This window comes from Paralichthys olivaceus, chromosome 16, assembly GCF_024713975.1.
Source record: "Paralichthys olivaceus isolate ysfri-2021 chromosome 16, ASM2471397v2, whole genome shotgun sequence".
Taxonomy (NCBI): Eukaryota; Metazoa; Chordata; class Actinopteri; order Pleuronectiformes; family Paralichthyidae; genus Paralichthys; species Paralichthys olivaceus.
The window spans coordinates 3,270,602-3,289,536 of record NC_091108.1 but is presented as its reverse complement, the minus strand read 5'-3'; the positions used below and the strand labels follow the sequence as shown (position 1 = coordinate 3,289,536).

Sequence of the window (18,935 nt, the reverse complement as noted above, 5' to 3'; positions counted from 1 at the left end):
GCCAATGATACTGGCATTAAATGTTTAGTACGTAACAGCTGTTTATAACAATAATTATTAATAGTATATTATCAAAGTATAATTAATTACCATGTTTAACATTTTATCATGAAACAGATGATAACTAAGGTTTTGTTAAAACTGATCATTGAGCCGAGAAGCCAATAATCCAAAGTAATAATGATAAATAACAACAATACATATCTCTAATAGTAGTTTACAAACATATAACCTCTGTAAATGAAATTTAAGATCTTGAATTCAAAACATTGTTAAACTTTGCATTTTCGATATCCTAAATATGAACAAGTCGTTTTCACAGAAACAAAAAATATTTTGTTTGGTTATAATTGGATTAGTCACGCCAAACACTTTTATTTTGAAGGCTACAGTACTAAATATCCGCTGCTCTTGCTTCTTTTGATGCAACTTGAAATCGGTTCAGTCCTCAGGTCCTCAAACACAATTCAAGTTGTGTATTTCTGTCTCTGCTGATTATTGTCATCATCTGGTTTGTGGTTGTGAGACCGTGTGAAGAGCATCAGCTGAGCCGGGCGGTGTGACCTCAGGCCGGACCGATATCAGGCAGAGCAGGAGCCTGGTTCTCCAGACAACCAGGAACCAGAGTCTTCACTGAACACATGTCAAACTGCACCGAGTCCAAATCTCAATTAATGAGACGTGTTTCCTGTCTCATGCAGATAAGAAATAAAAGCTCCAGTGATCCCTCCTGGGAAATGTGTTGAGCTGCAGCAGTGAAAGATTCATTAGGATGAAGATGAAGAATAAAAAAAAGAGTGTGAGCGTGTTCTTTACAAATCAATTCATCAATCTAACTTTATTCATACAACACCTGTCTGCAGGTCAGTGCAGGTCAAAGTGCTTCATGATTTACTGATGAGTTCAAATTAACACAAAACAAATACTTATTCTGAGAAATACTTTAAAGCAGAGTTTAAAAGCTGTAGCACCAATTAAAACGATAAAAATAATCACAGACGGGCTGAAAGGGATATAATCTACAATATAAATGTAGTAAAACAAGTGAATAAACCAAATATAAACCATACTTCATTCTATATTTATCCATGTGCATTGCAAACTCTCTGCAGTTTCTTTTTTTAAAGTAACAAAAACAAATTATTTTCAAGTATATTTCTTTATTTATTGATCATTTTCATGTGTGGACAGTTACCTCCTGGTCAGAGCTACACAAAGGCTTTCAGTCCGTGCCTTTATTTTGAAAGTTATTGGCAGAGAACCTAATGAGGGCTGCAGGATGATGGAGGGATGGATGAACTGATGGAATGTGACCGGCAACCGTTATTTAAAACACCTCGACGTAAATTAGGCAGAAAGAATGAAGGAAATCTTGTCCCAGTGAAAAAGACTCCGTCCAACAACCAAAGTTTTTTTAACTCTAAAGTTCAGTTTGTCTCTTCTGACCTCTGTCATTTCTGTCTCTTTGTCTCTTTTTAAGAAATCAAGTGGTTCCAGGTGGCAGTGACTCTGACTCTGTCCCAGAAAGACTTCACGTCTCACTCCAAGTTTCCAGCCAAGTGGTGAAAGAGGTTGTGTGTGATTTATCAGGAGCTTATTCACTGAGGAGGACATGAGGGAGCGTCGCCAGACATTGTTATAGAGGAGAAACATCTGCTCGTCCGCACTTTAAATACACACGAGTTCAGCTCTTAAATGCACTTAATTCCTCTATTTAAACAAAATTAAGTGTTCAGGCTTTTAATGGTTATTATAACTGGTCCATAGATTGATTAATGGAGCGTAACCAAGCCCAGTTGTGCAAGGAAAAGGAAATATGTGAAAATGGAAGGTTTAGTGATGATAGACAGAAACAGACTGTATAGAAGATGGATGAAATCCCAGCTGGTCATCAACTGCAGATGTGCAGCAGCAAAGGTTTTCTCTTTCAATTTAAATCTAGTTTAACGTTCCCACTTTAGTTTTGCTTTTTTGGGGAAAAGTGAAAAAGTCATAATTTGACAAGCATTTAATTAATTATTGACAGTTTCTATAATCTAAATATGCATGAATAAATGTGTTTTCTATTTAACTCAGTAATGATTAAAGTAACAAATGGGTTATTTGATATTTTATTATATTTATTATATTTTATAAATATACATTAAATATTAATGCATTATTCAATAAAGAAGGAATAACTAAAACAACATAAAACAGACAATTAGTTCATCATTTCAAAATACAAATTGAATTAATTAAATAACTGGAATTTAAAAATCTAATCTATTTTTCATGTTGATCTTAAAGACAATATTGATCTGATATGATTTATTGATCCATTGATATGATTATTTCCTCGCAGCATTTTTTAAAAGTGTAATATTAAATCCAAAGTTTGTTTCGGGGTCGAATTAACTTTTAAAAGTTAAATCTCAGCGGACACTTCCGCATTCAACGCTTCCGCTCAGGCGAGAAAACTCCAGTTCCCGTGCTGCATTGCGAGGGGGGCGGAGGTAGCTCCCATGTGCGCATGCAGAATATCCAGCGTGAACTGAAGCGACGATAACTTGTCAATAATAACCCGCTGGTCCACCGTGTCGGTCGGCGTGTGTGGGTCTGTCCCGTCGGTGAACATGGAGGACGACGCTCTGCTGGTGCTGATCTACGAGCACCTGAAGGTGAACGGATTCAAGAAAGCGGCCAAAGTGCTGGAGAAACGCGTTTCTCAGGTAAGAGGTTCGATTCCTCCACGTTTTCACGCGAGTCTGCAAAAAAAAAAAAAACCCAAAAGCTGCTGATTCACGTTGAGTCTGAATATTCTGAAGGTTTCATTTATTTAAATGTTGATCCGGAGCGAACATGTGCAGGTTATATAAGAAGTTAAATATACATGAGGTTTAAGTGTGTGTCTGTGTGTGTGATTGTGTGTCTGTGATTGTGTGTCTGTGTGTGTGTGTGTGTGTGTGTGTGTGTGTGTTGAGGCCTCCTGCAGGAAAAGAACATGATGTTACAGAAGCTGCTCGGTCGTACAAACAGTCCTGCAGCTCCTCACTAACACTCCATTCAAAACCTCCTTCACATTTTGTCCCGTTTAACGATCACAGCTGTAAATTATCACTCACGCGGATCAGAACTGCATCGATCGATCGATTCATCGATTAGTTCACGATCAGAAAATGATTCGGCAATAATTACATTAATCAAATAATCAGTCAGAATTTGCTGACTTGCATTGTAGTTAATTTTGAATATTTAGATTTTTTTTTTTATTAGACATTTGATTTTTTTTTTATTCTGATGTCCTAGAGACCAAATAAAACATTATTTACAGAGTAATTCATGATAAATAATTATTAGATAAGATCCATAAACATCTAACTAATGTGTAGAGTCATGATGCAAACACACACACACTTTGCATATTTTATATTTAAATTTATACAACAACCTGAGGAGGCTTCTCCCACATATTGTGACCATCACTGATCTGAACTCTCGTGTTGTTACTCTTCCTTTGGTTGCATGGATTCATTTCCGGGATCATGTGGCATCAAAGCGATTCTAAACCACAGGAAATTTGCTTTTTCCCTCTCGACTGTGTCGTCGCAGTCGAGTTGCAGGAACATCGTTCAGCCACTTGATTAAAACTCTCGACTCTGAGGAAATATGTGGAAATGTGGCTTCGGGAGGAATTTGGTTGGAAACGGAGACAGTTTTAGGTTTGAACTCATGTGTCGGTGTTTTAATGGTTTCAATGTGTTTATTTGTGTGTAGGTGGAAACGCCGGAGCAGAGCTCCAACCTGCACGATATCTACACCGGCTGGGTGAAGTAAGAAATAACACCACTCTGTAAAGATGAAAATATCATAAATGTCATAGATACTTTTATTAATCTTTGAAGAAATGAAGTAAAACCAAATCTCAACTTATTAAAACTAATGAAAGTGAAGGAGGTCGAAGAGACGTAACAAACACTGAACAACAAAAGCTAAACTAAAGCCAAAACTCTAAAGAACTTAAACTCGCCAAATAAGATCTGTGAGAATCATTGATTTCATGTCTTACTCTGAATATTTACTTTGGTCCCTGTCTGTTAACATGGAGGAGGCGGGGTTTATAACATGTACTGCAGCGAGCCACCAGGGGGCGATGGAGGTGGTTTGGCTTCACTTTTGGGAGCTGCCATGTCGTCCATCTTGAGACTGTGCTCAGAAATGTCCAGTGGTGCAACATCAACTAACAACAAAAAGATTTGTGATGTAAATTAAATATAAATCAAACTCAGAGAATATATTTGCTGTAAATTGTGATGACTCAGCACTTTATGGTTTTTAATTCACTCAAACTGATTTATTTTCTTTAATCACTGGGTTTTATGACTCTGCAGAATCTGTAGACTCCACAACAGGATGTGACCCGTTATTCTTCATTATTCTCTTTTTAGCCTTAATGAAAACCTAATTTGCTCCATTTCATAATTGACCCGAACGTTTTGATTCTTCAAACGACACATTTCACAGCTGCGAGTAAAATATTTAAAAGAGAAGAGTTTTCAAAAGCATCTTATCTGTTTCCAAACTCGGTGACAATTAAATAAATGTTCTTGTGTGTTGCAGACTTTGCTCTTTAGCCCAAGATGCTAAACAGGAGACAGAAGACTCGACCACTGTGAAGAAGAAGAGCATTAAAGCAGAACCTGCCACCAGCGAAGAGGAAGAGGGCGCGGACGCTAAACTCTCCGACGTCGCAGAGGAAAATAATGTTGACTCAAAGCCTCCACCTGGTAAAACTATATATTCATCTGTGTGTTTGTTTTGTGCTTTAACATTTAGAGGAAGAACCTCAATATCTTAAATCTGCAGATGATGGTTGAAGGAACATTTCACTGAGTATAATCTAAAACATCTCGTCTTTCAGCGCCCCTGTCAAATGGCGTGGAGTCGTCCGCCTCAGAGGGGAACGACGCCGAGAAGCTGCCGGACGATGAAGAGGAGGAAACAACAAAAGAAGGAGAGGTGAGCAGAGACGAGCGCCTCTTACAGGAACACATCATCCTCAGCTTAGGGAAATTATGAAGGGCACCACTTACTGTTCTCTGACTTTGACGCTGATTAATCAGGAGAGGTTCAGTGATCCGAGGTGAACCACACCCGAGTCCGTACGCCTGAATGCAGCTCAAAGACCTTAATCGATGATCAACACTTCTTCATCATCAGCACGACGACGTCCAGCTCGGCAGGATTTTAGTTTTACTACAAATCTACAGAAAACTTTAGGAAAATAAATCTGACAGCAAAATGTTTTGATTTGATTTGACCTAGATTGAAGCTACAGGAAACCACTGTCATCACGATCACAGACACACACACACTCACACACACAGACAGACAGATAACTCTTGTCCAGTCACTGAGATAATGTCCTGATAGATTAACAGTAGCTGCAGTGTTGTTTTATGCTCCTGAGATACACACACACTCACACACACACACACATTGTGTAGTGTGTGTGTGAGTGTGTGAATATCAAAGTCTCGTCTCTGTTCTTTATTTCGGCTCAGTGATGCAGTCGATGGTGCTGTTTGGACAGAAACTGTGTGTGTGACAGACGGATAATCTTCTGAGACTGTGTGTGTGTGTGTGTGTGTGCGCTCTCTCTCTCTCTCTCTTTCTCTCTCTCTCTCGGTAGTACTCGTGTTTTGGGACAGACGTTGTTGACACAGTCTCGTTGTGGGGACTTTTCTTCCTCATGGAGACAAAAAACAACTCCACATAAAATAAATCAAACAGTTTGAACACATGGTTTAATGTTGATGAAGCTGTTTCCTGTTTGAAGACTGTGACTTCCTGTCGTTACAGCTCTAATAATAACAGAAAAGATCTTTAGCTCCTCTGACGTTTGTTTGCAGCTCTAAGTTTGTACCTGTGTGTGATTCTCAGTCGGCTCCAGTTGAAACATGTGTGGAGGCGACTAACGGCTCCTCTGAATGTGAGGAAGCGGCCGAATCCCCCGAAGCTGCCTGTGATCAGACGGAGGATGGACCTCAGGCCTCGGGCTCAGCAGGCGAGAGCGTAGCGGAGCACGTGGAGGACGAGGACGAGGCGAAGCAGGTTAGAGACCTGAGGCTGAATCTGAAGAATGTGGTCGTGCACCTTCGTTTTTACTTTTAAGTCAAATCCCCTTCGGTACAAAACAAACCTTGAGATCTTTAGCAGGAAAGAAGATGTTTGATTTTTTTACAAAACACTGAAACAATCATCCGTTAGAATGATTTGTAAATATGAATCACTCCACCACAGCTTTTTAATCACTGCTGTGAAACCTTCATGTCCTCGATCGGGACGACACCTTCACTGATCCAGTGAAATATTTCAGCCTCTAACAGATTTAGTTGTTCAAACGACTCTCAGGTTAAATTGTTCTTTGTTTCTCGTCCTCTCCGTCCTCAGGAGTCAGAAGCAGCAACGGAAGCCACGGATGAAACCCCTGCATCAGAGCAGACAGCTGTCAGTGAAACGGAGGCCACACCTCCCTGCACTCAGGAGGAAGAGGAGGAGGAAGAAGACGTCTCCGTAAAGGTGCAGTGTTGGATCGTATTCATGTATTTTTCATTTTCAGGTTCAAACTGTTTCAGTCTTATTTGACAAAACTTCAACTCACTAAAAAAGATCAAACCAAATAAAGTAAATAAAAAAATGAAGAAGAAAAACATCCTCAGAGAAACTCTGCGTGCGGAGTGACTGTTGTTGACCTCATGATTCTTCACGCAGACGCCCGGCGAGGCCGAGCCCACCAGCTCTGACCCGGCACCCGAGGAAACCAATGACCAGCCGGCCGAGAGTGAAGCCCCGCCCCCTGCAGGTATGAACAACCAATAGATTTTTGACGAGCAGACGTCACGTGTGGCGTCTGCTCTGTGTGTTTCTCACTGAGCCAAGAAAAATCCCACGGTGTTGAGAAGAAAAGGCTCCGAGCGGCTTCGATGTTTTCTTCATCGCAGCTGATTCAGGTTTTCACGAGGTTTATCTGCTGCTGCGACTCTGACTCACAACTTGTTTCCCTTTTCAGTTAATCAATATTATTAATCGTGACGTTTTTAAAATGTCCCACAAAGGAAAAAATAAAACAGAAGAGAAGTATTTTCCCTCTCATTGGCACCATTGTCCGTGCAGCTGTGTGCAGAACTTTTAGAGCGTTTTATTTGCAGAGAAGACTTTTATCTTTTACCTTGAGGCTTTTGGATTCGCCTCCTGAACCCGTAAAGATCTCTGAAGGGAACGAGGCCTGGCAGCTGCGTTCAGAGGACGTTTCCACGATGTCACTCCTCGGAGGGTTCGTTGAAGCCTGTGGGAGCTTGTCAGACAAACTAGAGCGACTCTGAGAATCACAAACATCTTGTTTACCGACGTGTTTCAACGCGTTCCACAGGATTTTACTCGAGATTAAAATGAATCATTGCATCACGTTGCAGCAGTTGTTGGGACAGTGTCATCGTTTAGTAGCTGGACAAGTTAAAACATGAAGAAGGTCCTGAGGTGGATTCAGATGGGAGCAATGAAATATATCAGTTCTCTGATCGTAGATGACGAGATTTCTTTGGATGGGAAATCTTAAAACTTCTGTTTCCTCACTTTTGTTTCTGTACTGTGATAGTTTGAGGTTTTTATGCAGAACATCTTCAGTTAATCTCTCTGTGTCATAATTAATTAAAAATACTCCTGATGTCTTAACAAGGAACAGAAGAGTTCACACGATATGATGGCAGCTGTTTTTCCATCTTTTATAGACACTGAGAGCGACGCTGAAAATCCAAAAGAGGACGAGACCGTAGAGGACAAGGTAAAAAAAAAAATCTGTCATAAAGGGTTTAATTAATTAATTAATTAATTTCAGGGGCTTGATGTATCATCTAATAATACATTTCCAGGAGCAGAGAGTCAATCATGGGTTCTTGTATTTTGTTTCCTCAGGGCAGCGACCTCACCTCCAACCTGAAGCCCGAGAACGAGACGGAGACGTCAGCAGGTCCCAGTGACGGAGGTGACACCGCAGAACTTCCTGTTGCTGAAGCCGGTAACGAAACTATTAACAGAGTTATCGTCATATTTAAAACATGTTGTACAACTTTTGTCTTCTACTTTCAGAGGTGGCGTCGTAGTTTCTTAACAAACAGATTGGTTCAATATTCACAAATGTTACTTTAGATCCGAGCACATTAGCAGATTCAGTACTTTAAAATGAGTTTTCTCCTCCACCAGAAGTAGATCTATTGTTTTTGATAGTTAAAATATGTCTTTGAACATTGTTTGGCTTTTTAAAGTTTAGACAGAAACAGAACTTTATTTGGACTTTTGTGACTTTATGTTCACGTTTTTATTTCTTCTGTGTCCTGTTCTCTCAGCAGCAGACGACTGCATCATCCTCAACATTCAGGTCGAAGACGGTGAAGCAGCCGAGCGAGAAACGGGCCAAGACGCAAAAACTCCCAAGAAAAAGAAAAAGAGCAAGAAAGACCCAGAAACAGTGAGCACAGACACATCCACCACCGAGACGGTCAGCGACACTCCCCTCCCCAAGTCTGCCAAAAAGAAAAAGCAAAACAAAGAGAATAAGGAGGAAGAGGAGGAGAAGCCAGAGGAGGTGGAGGAGGATCAGATGAAAGAAGAGGAGAAGCCAGAGGAGGTGGAGGAGGATCAGATGAAAGAAGAGGAGAAGCCAGAGGAGGTGCCTCAGGTAACTCCATCTATGAAGAAGAAGGCTAAGAAGAGGAAAAGGGAGAAAGATGAAGCGGAGGAGGAAAGTGAGGAAACTCCCGTCGCTCCTTTGGAAAACAAAACGACAAAGAAAAAGAAGATGGTAAAAGAGGTGGAGGTGGAGGAGGGAGGAGAAGAGATGGAGAATCCTGTGAGTCCAGCAGAAACAAGTGAGAAGAAGAAGAAGAAGAAAAAGAGGAAAAAGGCAGTGCAGGGTGAGGAATCAGCAGCAGGGGGCGACAAAGACTCAGAAAAGGAACTGGATACAACAGGTAGAAGGAGATGATTTGTTTTTATTGAATCAAAGTAAAGCAGCTTTAACACTTTGACTTTAGCTCAACGACGATTTGTACGTTTTCTCTTCCTCCAGCTGATGGAAACTCGTCTCTGCTGTCGTCCACAAAAAAGAAACAGCGGCTCAGGAAGAAACTGAGTCTGAAGAAGAGGCTGAGGCTGCACAGGAAAGAGGAGAAGATGAGCAAGAAGAAGAAGAAGAAGAGCAGCGTCTCTCCAGCGCAGACCGAGACCACACACGAGAAGAAGTCTGTAAACTTGATTTCACTTTCAACAAACAAAACACGTTGATGTTACCGCTCATCTTTTACCTGTTTTCATGGAATAACTTGGTCACTTTATAATATTTTGTTCCCACAGACAGATCCAGGAGTCAGTGGAGGAGACACCTCAAAGAAAACCAACCAAAAAACCCAAACGTGCTCCTCCTCAGGACCACAGCACCCCGAGGAAGAACGCTGAGCAGGAAGAGAACTCCTCAAAGGAAAACAAACCTCCGAAGAAGAAGAAGAAGAGATCGGTGGAGGAGGCGGATGAAAGCGGCGTGGTGATCGACCTGAGTCTCGACTCGTCTCTGTGCTCCATCGAAGGGGAGAAGAAGAAGAAGAAAAGGAAGAAGCTGGAGGCCGATAAAGTCGAGGAAACAACGGGAAATTCAACTCCTGCAAAGAAAAAGAGTAAGAGACTTGTTGGTTGTTTAATTTTTAATAGACCTCATGATTATTTTCATTACTGATTGATTAATTAATGAATTAACCCAAGAGGACATTAAAAAAAAAAAGATAATAATTTGAAGACTTTACCAAACTGTCCTGATGTTCACGATTCGTGTGGATGTCTACAGAGAAGAACGGACTGAAGCAGAAGCTCGAGGAGACGGAAGCTTCTCCGGACACGTTCACTGCTGCAGCTGCTTCCACAGTACGACTCACACTCGCCAACACCGAAGTCCGATAACGTATATTAAGATTTCCACATCACAAACTGAAACGAAAAAAAGTTTCTACACAAAATCAAATAATTTTTTCTTCTTCCTCATATTTCCAGAAGAAAAAGAAATCCACCAAAAAGAAGCTCACCGCTGATTAACTCCGGGTGAGTAGCTTCTCATCGCAGCTGCTCTGGTTGACGGAGACACACGACAGTCGTGTCGAACTTCTAGAGATCTTTAACGAAATTAGCTGCAGACAACAAGTCAAACTATCCCTTTAAATTTGATCCTAATAAGTTTTTCTTCAGTGCTGTTGCATTGTCACATTTGACATCTGTTTTAATTGGCATCGCTCTGGAGAATAGTTAATTAATAAAATGTTATTCCTGGTTTTACTGACTTGAGAGCTGATATTCATGGGTCATCTCACACACACGATTAAAAACTGTTCCATTCAGCTAATAGAGTTTCCTCAGGGACCGTTGCAAATTAAGAAAGTAAAAGTAAAACATGTGGACAGCCTCCAGAAGTAGAAGAAACATAACGGAGCATAAATTAAAGCTTGTCCTTCGTTAATCGATGTACTCGCAGTGACGTGTTGTTTTTTTAGTGACGACTAATCAGCTCTGTATTTATTCCCCAGTGAATTCTCCGATGTGAGCGGAGAAGAGGACGAGTGCGTCTTGGACCTGAAAGACAATCTGCATCACGTCGGTGCCTTTACTCCTGATTCTTCATTTGTTTTGCTCCAAAACTGTGAAACTACACAAACTCCCGTGAACCTTCGATCTGTGCCGCATGAGGTCAACACGCATAATAATGAGATTTGAAACGCAGCCCGACTCAAACTACCTTCAGCAGATGTTTGTATTATTGAAGTAACTCGTGATTCCACACAGAATTGCATCTGGACTTTCTCTGGAGTTTGTGAACGACGCAGCAGGAGATTCTCCGACGCGTTCACAGCAACACGGACATTCGGGGGAGGGGAGGTACGGCACCGCTACATTCGGTTTCTTTTACATTTTGTTTGTTTTTTACGTTTGTTACATGTTAGAAATGTCGCTCGCTTGACGTGAGTCGTGCGGAGAATCTCCTGCTGTGTTCTCACATCGGCTCCTTCAGATATTCTGGCCAGAGAAAGTCTCTCACTCGTTGTTTGAATCTGCTTCTCTCGGCCACACGATGAATAACTCAACCTGCTGCTGCTTTTCTGTCGTGATGAGCTTTTCATTGTTAGCAGCGTTTCGGGAACAAGCTGTGAAACTCTAGGATTAAGACCAGTAGATATTTTTTCTGTAGTGATAAAGTTAGTTTCATTGTGACACTAAACTTCCGTTACATTTGTTTTTCAGTCAAAAAAAAGCTGTGACAGTTCTTTTTGTTTACACTCTCGTTGTCTTCACTTCCTGTGTGAACTCTTAACTATGCACCCGATGACATGCTGTTTTTAGAAGTGTTATATTTACAAGTTTAACGACTCAGATATTTGTTTTCTCCTCCTGATTAACATGTTTTGTTCTGTTTGAGCTGTAAAAGTCGACTTCCTACATCTGACTTATACTAAAAAATAAAGAGGTGTCAAACAAAGCCAACTGACGACTGTGACATCTTTTTAAAAAACTTACTGTACGTAACAGATTAAAACTTGTTAATGTCCCTGGGATTAGATTTTGGAAGGTCAAAGTCACAGTGACCTCACAAAACAATTTTTTTTGATTGTGTTCTAGTTTGACTTTTTAAATAATCTCTTCTTTAATGATTCAGGACTATTGAAATAAATGTAATGTCTGAAATACCCTGATAACAATGTGTAGCTGAGTGGGAGTCAGAACTGTTTGTGTACTTTTTTAACAATGAAATAAACCGAGTTATGTGTAAATTCAGGACCTGTGAGGAAAGTCGTGATCGATTTTGTCCGTACGTTCAATCACGTCTTGTGTAACAGTAAAGTCACATAAACAGTTAAACAGCACGAAGTTTGAGTGACTGTTGAGGTGAAGCTGTAAAAAGAACGAAAGTTCACGATCATTACGAAGCAAATAATCACCAACACAAAAAACTTTTCCAAGGAAATATAAAAGCCTGAATATTAAACTTTTTTTTATCAAACAGATTTTCGGTGATTTTCTTGCACAAAACACCCACAGACTCAAAGTCCAACATGATTTCTGAGTGACACTGCGTAACACAGGATGTTCTTGGCTGTGATTATATATAATTACAGAACTGATGCAGCAGCTGTGTACGGACAGCAGCAGTTAAGTGGCAATAAAGACCGGGCGCTGGAATATTCACTTTCTTTTACTCAGCCACGTTCACTGTGAGGAGAGAAAAGTTTCCTTCAGAGTTTTCTTCTCCTGTTCCAGCCTCACAAATAAAAAACGTTACTGTCGCTGTGAGTTTCATTTTACTGAGCTTCTCTGAGCGAACTATCAACACACGACATCACCTCCGGGTTCTGGAAAATGTTCAGAGTAAAGGGTTAATTGATTAATTGACGATTAATTGACGATTGTCAATTTTAAAATACTGGACTTGAATTAGCAGCATTGCAGCAATTAAACAAACATTGTGCTTTTACTTTGAAGACAAATGAATATGAGAATCTTTTAAAATGACTGATGGTGGAGATATAATAAAAGATCGACTGAAATATCAATCAGCTGAACGAGATATTTCCAAACTCATTTACTCTGTAAAACGTGTGAAAAAGTCTCATCAACAAATCCACGTGTTGTTCAGTCGGCTCGTAACACAAAGCTGTTAAATTGAGTCGCTCTGATAACACGTTCCTCGTAGAATCCGATTTAAAAGCAGCAGTAAAGAGTTCATGATGTTCAGCTCAGAGAAGCTGGAGGCTGATTACAGCACAAAGAGAAAAGTGAAAGGGATCCGATCCACTGACGAGCTCTGAAGTCACATCTGAAAGTGAAAGAACAGTTTGGTTCTCGCTCTCGGCTTCGGTTTGAAGTGAATATTCACTAAACTTTTAATAGATGAGACGTGCAAAGCACAGAAGGTCGAGCCTGCGCCGAAACAATTAGCAGTAATGTCTGACTGACGCGTTCGCACGCGCACGTGACGTTCAGAGATGCTAACCTTCAGCAACAACAACACGTTCAGCTCATCTACAAGCCGAGCGGGTCGCGTGGCCGCCGGAGCGAAACAGAGCACAAACAACATCAGAGCTGGAATAACCGGCAGTAATTAAAGCTCATTTCACGCCGCTGCAGTTTGTGACGCCGCACAGAAACAGCTATCTGTCAAAATTAGCCTGGACGCTCAGATGCACATCGCACCTGTCAATCAAAGCCCAGATCTCTCTGACCACTGATCAGCGACGCTGACGCTAATGAGCGGTTCAGGTTGTCCAAGCAATTTGGGTTTTTAATCTTTCTTTGTGCGGAGCTGCATCGATCACGCTTGGTGGAGGGTTTGTACGAAGTTTTCATTTGTCTCCATCTAATGAAGAAGTAAACACGGTAATGATCAATTAACCAAATGATGGAAACAACTTCATAACAAACATTTAACTCAAATTTACAAATGAAGAATTCAGGAAATTTAACTTCAGACCCTCCTCTCAGTTGAGTTTAATGTGTTAGTGTTTGTACTAAAACTGGAAAAAGGTTTGAGCTCAAACTGAAATTATTTTATCTTTAAATCATCAGTTTCTTCTTATTTGTTTTAAACACTTTCTCAGAAATAAACAGTTCGTAGAGTTTAAGATAAGATAAGAATCTAAAAGTAAACATGCAATAGAAATGAGAGGAAATATAAATAGAATATAATAATCATAAGAGCCCATTGAACTGCACAGACAGAAATGAAAACAGTTAAATTCACAACAATTTAGAAATAACAAATGAGAAAGAAAGATCGTGTCGTTTACATTTTACAGACTGGACGGATTTTCTTTACCTTTTAGTGCCTGAAGCTGATTTTCTCTTCTATCACGATCCACTGATCTAGAAGCAGGAAGATGCACAAACATTAGTATTTGTACATTTACAGTTTTATTTCTTTTCCACAACAATAGCGGGGGTATATATTTCCCCGCAGTGTGTGCTGCTCTGAGATCAGCTACATTTGTCTGTGTTCGTGTTCTGTCCGTCTCCCTCCACTCGCCTCGTACATCACGCTGCAGACAGGATCTGCTCTCTGTCCACAGTCCGAGCGTTGAGCTGCCGTTATCACCCAGAGCTGGAAGAACCGTTACGATACTGAAGTAAAGCTGAAGAACACGAAGACTGAACTTCAACGGATTTAAAGCTTCAGCAGAGAAAATCCTGCAGAAACTGAAACATTACGTGAAACACGTCAGACTGAGTCACTGGTTTCTTACTTCTCACTAATGCCTCGTTTGTCGAGTGTTAAAATATCAAAGTGACCAAAAACACACAATTGATGAAAGTGTGGAAACTTTACTTTCATGTTCTGAAGAAAATCTGCAACAATCTCCAAAGTTTCAATCATTTCACAAACAAAAACTCCAAAATAAAATGAATTTCTCTTTCTTGGATTTTTAAACTGCTGATGAAAAACACTTTCCACACGTCAACATATTGTTTCGGCTTCCCTGTGTTCCTCAGCTCTTTCTCTTCTTTGCTGATCCTGCGTCAGCCATAATTACAAAACGTCAAAAATAATAATCTCAAGTCTGCTCCGGCTTCCTTTCAACCGTCTAGAGTGCGACTCACTGTGAAAGTTTGCCGGCAGAAACGTAAAAACAACACAAGCTGCGACACAGCTTGACGCCAGAGGCACCCCCCCCTCCCCCGAGAGACTTTAAAAACTTAACTATAAGTGTGCGTTTCAAAAAGTATTTGTGTTCTCATTAGTGTGTGTGTTGGTTAATTTTCTTGTTGTTTTCTTGTGTAATTTGCTCTCAGGTCCCTCTTGCAGATTTCTTAAATCTCACGGCCAGGTTTCATTAAGCCTCATTAAGTTTTGACAGCGTGTACACCAGATGATTAATTGATTAATCAAGGAAAACTGATTAATTGATTTTTAGTTACTGCCATAATTTGATTAATCGCACCGAAATTTCTTCACCTCCTCAATTACTTCGGCAGGAGCCGCAAATATTCATTAAAACATATTTATCTACATCGCTCATCCTCTGAGGGTCGTGAGCGAGCTGCAGCCAATCAGCTGACTCCGCACGGGACGCCAGCGTATCACAGGTCCGACCATTCGCGCTTCTTGTTTTCAGTCTGAGAGCAAGGCTTGTTGATTTCCTGTTCACATTCTGTGAAGCTTTCACTCGAACCCCTGCGCTTGCACTCAAATAGCATCTGCTCGTGCTCACACTCTGTGCTTGCCCTCGGATATTTAGTTGCTTGGATGGATTTCCAGCACTCCGGCTTCAGCTCGTCTCCTCGCGCTCACACCGACCTCTGTGCACACGTGAATCAATCAATCAAATTCTGAGGAAGAGGAGGAGGAGGAGGAGGAGGAAGAAGAGGAGCGGCTGCCTCCATCTCACCTGTATAAACACACTGTGTAGGAATTCTCAGCACAGCCTCTATTCCAATGTGCCGATAGCAAAGCTGATATATCAACATACAGTCAACCGCCCCCCCCCGAGCCTGTGATAGATTACTCCAGGTGGTTTGGGAGTATGTGTCTGTGTTTTATATACATACAGTATACGTGTACACCTGCGTGTGCACGTGACTCTGTTATTGTGTCGTTACCCTTTATCAGAACCTCCCAGCCCTCCAGACATTTCATTTTCGGGATATATGGATCATTTTCTGACAGCCTAGTCTATATTCATCCAGTTTATTTCCAACCATCTCTCTAAATAATCCCTGAGCTGCAGCAGCGCTCACCTCCTCCTCCTCCTGCTCCTCCTCCTCCTCCTCCTGCAGACAATGAGACTCTCAGGTCTCTGGCCCATATATTTCCAATGAAATGGTCCTTTTCTTTCATGTGAGATGAGATCTGGGAGCCTGTCTGCCTTTGTGTGGAGCTAATCAACCTGTCTGCCTGCCGCTGCATTGTTGTTCAGCGGAGACCAAAATCAATTTTTGCAACAATTGCAGGACAGTGAAAGCAGCAGTGGCAGAAAACCTCGCACCCGACACCAGCACGACAACAACAACTAAGAAGAGGTGTCGTTAGAGTGAAGCTCCTCTTCTCTGCAGGAGCGCTCGATGGAAGACGAGTGGGGACGAGCTACATGTGCAAAAAGACCAAGACAATAACTTTACCCTGCGTGCACCACTGTGAGCGACTTCGTCCTCGCCAAGGACACAGTCAAAGTATTCTTACCCGTTTGCAGAGCTTTATCTGTTTGGCCACAGTGCTGGGATTGTCCTTGACGAGCCGTCTAAAAATACCAGCCACCGCACCAGGAGCTGAGAGGGAGAGGGTGTGGAGCGTTTCATGCTTTAAGGTGATTTGAAGCATCATCAAATGTGAATCCTCCGAGTGTGCGTCGCAGCAAACAGCTTATTTCCCTGTAAATGTTATCTAGAGGAGGCACAAGGGGAGAGAAATAGAACTAGAGTTCAAAAAAACCGAGTCAGGAGGGATTAAAAGAGGGATGAAGACAGACCTGCGACAAAAGGTGGATTTGACCAAAGGAAAAATGTGTTTTCTCTTGTAGGAGAGAAGCTTGGTTTGACCAACGAATAATAACAGAGAGGTATCAGAGCAGCCTTCTGTACAGCGTAATACTTTAATTAAAGAATCCTGGAGAGTCGCTGTCTTTCCTTCACAGAATTTCCAGGAGGAAAAAAGTAAAACTTGTTTTTTTTAAAGTCCTGCAGTCGTGAGCTCGTTGGGTTTTAAAGAGTAAATCCCTGCTGTCGTCAGTCATGGTTTTATTTTAAAAAGAGGAATTAGAAACACTGCACTGTTGGTTGCCTCCATCGTTGAGTTTATAATTTTTACGTTTTCCAGGAGTCCACATCCCTGATTTGAATATTCCAGCGTTCACAGAGTTATTGAAGTTACCACTGTTTTTAAACCACCAGAGCTTTTTGATTACAGAGCAGCCGGAGCAGTGGATCTAGGATTTTTTCTTAATCAGGGGCCATTCAGGAGTTACAGTAGTTGACAATGACAGTTTTTAGTTTAGAAATCTTTCTGCGTTACAGTCTGTAGGGGGCAGCCTGACGTGGAGATTACTTATCATCTGAATTAAAAAAGACACCAGTTTCAAAATAAAAGAGAAGGACAGAAACTCTGCTCACCTCTAACTCCTCCCTGAGCTGCGGATCCTCCGTCGTCTCTAATTGGACGACACCTCAGAAGTTTTGCTGCAGGTCGGCCATTAAAGAAAGTGACCTCAGTCAGCAAAATAATAAGGCAGAGAAGAATCGCACCAAGAGAGAGAAAGACAAGAAAATTCTTAGAGCACAAAAATCCACTCAGAGGAGAAACACTGACCTGACATCAGCGTGTCAGCGACGCTCAGTGGAGCCGAGAGATCAGAGCTGAAAGAAACGAGGACTAATGAGTGACAGCTGGGCCAAATCAACAAGTCCAACTCGTTATGTAGATTAAACATTTTTCTCTCTCCGTCCATATTTAAATTATTATTTTAATCACAATTTCACTCTTGGTGGAGTTTTAACGTCACAACCATCGTCTCTGTGGGTTTTTTTCTTCGAAGAAAATGTGCAGAGTTGCAGAAAATCCTGAGGAAGTCAAACAGGAGCTCTCAGTGTGAAATCCTGGACTTCACAGAAGTGAAGATATATTTTACATGACTGCAGTTTTCAGTGTGACTTCAGGCTCCATCAGTTAACCCACACTAACCCGCTGGCTTTCAAGTGTCTCCCACAATTCATAGCGCTACCTGCGTCCGGTCATTGATGATAATGGATTTAGCTTTAAAATCACTGTTTATGTTAATATATTATGTAATATTGTCAGTTTCTTACTTAGAAGTTATACGTTTATGGACGTGACCGAAGGAAGAACCCAGTAGATTTTGCAGTAGATCTTGATAAACGCAGGCTGATCTCCGAGCCGCTCCTGTTCAATAATGTGGAAACAAAAGCCGACAAATGATCTGAGCCTGATCTACATTCATCCATTAGCACATGAAGTGTTTCCCAGTGAGTTCTGATAAACCTCCACATGTTTGCAGACAGGAACCACAGACCAGAGGAAGTAAAACCAACAAGAAGGAACTTGACAACCTGCTGATATCACATGTGAGAGCCAATAAATGACTGTGTCCAGGAGGAGTTACTTGGATCCACGCTGCAGTTCCTCTCTGGCTCTGACTCAGAGGAAGATCTGAACTCCCTCCTCGTCCAGGCCTCGTCTGGCTCCAGACTCAACACCCTGGCCAACCTCATCCTTCTCCCTCGACCTCTGCACTTTCCTGCCCACCGAACAACCTCACCCGCCCTCCTCGCCCTCCTGAGCTCCGTCTCTTACCCCTCAACCATCAATCACCTGCAGCTGAGAGTCGTGGATCCAGCCGACTCGATCGCTCACGTGTTTTCCACCTCAGGAAGAAAAACCGATTAGTGTCCGTGACACTCGGCCGCGGAGCAAGTTTCCAAACTCAGTTTTATTTTCTGTGACCACAACACAATCTCGTCCATTGACCCGTGTCAGCGCAGGTCAGCCAGAGAGGGGAAGCTGCTGAAAGAGGGATTTTTAGATGTTGCAGTAGATGTTGCAGGAGCGTCTCTGCATCTATTGATTTAATTTCCACTCAGAAGAAATCTCAGCCAGGACGAAACAATCACAGTGAAATTACCAGCAGCCTCGTAAATTGAGATGAGACCAGACACAAATGACCCTGGTGGAACCGTTCATTTCCTTTAGCAGCGTGTCTGTTTTATTTGCATATGAAATCTGTTTTATTGTCCTCTGATGAGACGTCGGCTCTGTGGCATTTAAAACACACAAGTTTCCACAACAGGAGCAGTTTGCGTTGAGGAAAAAAAAAAACACGACTAAATGTCACACGTTTGTCTCAATTTGACAAACTTAATGA

General features: G+C 41.5%; 1 protein-coding gene and 1 long non-coding RNA gene across 8 annotated transcripts; one reads left to right on the top strand and one right to left on the bottom strand.

Annotated features, from left to right (window-relative positions):
* Window positions 1-2,469: 2,469 nt before the first annotated feature.
* LOC109645236 (neurofilament heavy polypeptide-like) lies at window positions 2,470-11,848 on the top strand. 4 transcript variants are annotated; one of them, XM_069511039.1, is made up of 16 exons: window positions 2,470-2,711; window positions 3,757-3,812; window positions 4,600-4,766; window positions 4,901-4,998; window positions 5,923-6,093; window positions 6,433-6,561; window positions 6,754-6,844; window positions 7,770-7,822; window positions 7,954-8,056; window positions 8,388-8,665; window positions 8,708-9,008; window positions 9,107-9,278; window positions 9,391-9,707; window positions 9,875-9,951; window positions 10,078-10,125; window positions 10,605-11,848. In XM_069511039.1, exons 1-15 carry the CDS (start codon window positions 2,616-2,618, stop codon window positions 10,117-10,119), a joined length of 2,151 nt encoding a protein of 716 aa, XP_069367140.1. In that variant the 5' UTR covers window positions 2,470-2,615; the 3' UTR covers window positions 10,120-10,125; window positions 10,605-11,848. The 4 variants fall into 4 exon arrangements, with proteins under 4 accessions (XP_069367140.1, XP_019966358.2, XP_019966351.2 ...); XM_069511038.1 differs by having other exon boundaries at window positions 2,471-2,711; window positions 8,385-8,665; XM_020110799.2 differs by having other exon boundaries at window positions 8,388-9,008.
* LOC109642312 (uncharacterized) lies at window positions 9,010-18,734 on the bottom strand. 4 transcript variants are annotated; one of them, XR_011238732.1, is made up of 5 exons: window positions 18,124-18,329; window positions 17,170-17,412; window positions 16,244-16,444; window positions 13,886-14,167; window positions 9,010-10,014 (listed from the first exon to the last, which is right to left on the bottom strand). It is a non-coding gene; the product is annotated as an uncharacterized lncRNA (long non-coding RNA). The 4 variants fall into 4 exon arrangements; XR_011238731.1 differs by lacking the exons at window positions 9,010-10,014; window positions 18,124-18,329 and adding exons at window positions 10,954-12,282; window positions 18,386-18,734; XR_011238729.1 differs by lacking the exon at window positions 9,010-10,014 and adding an exon at window positions 10,954-12,282.
* Between the last annotated feature and the right edge of the window lie 201 nt (window positions 18,735-18,935).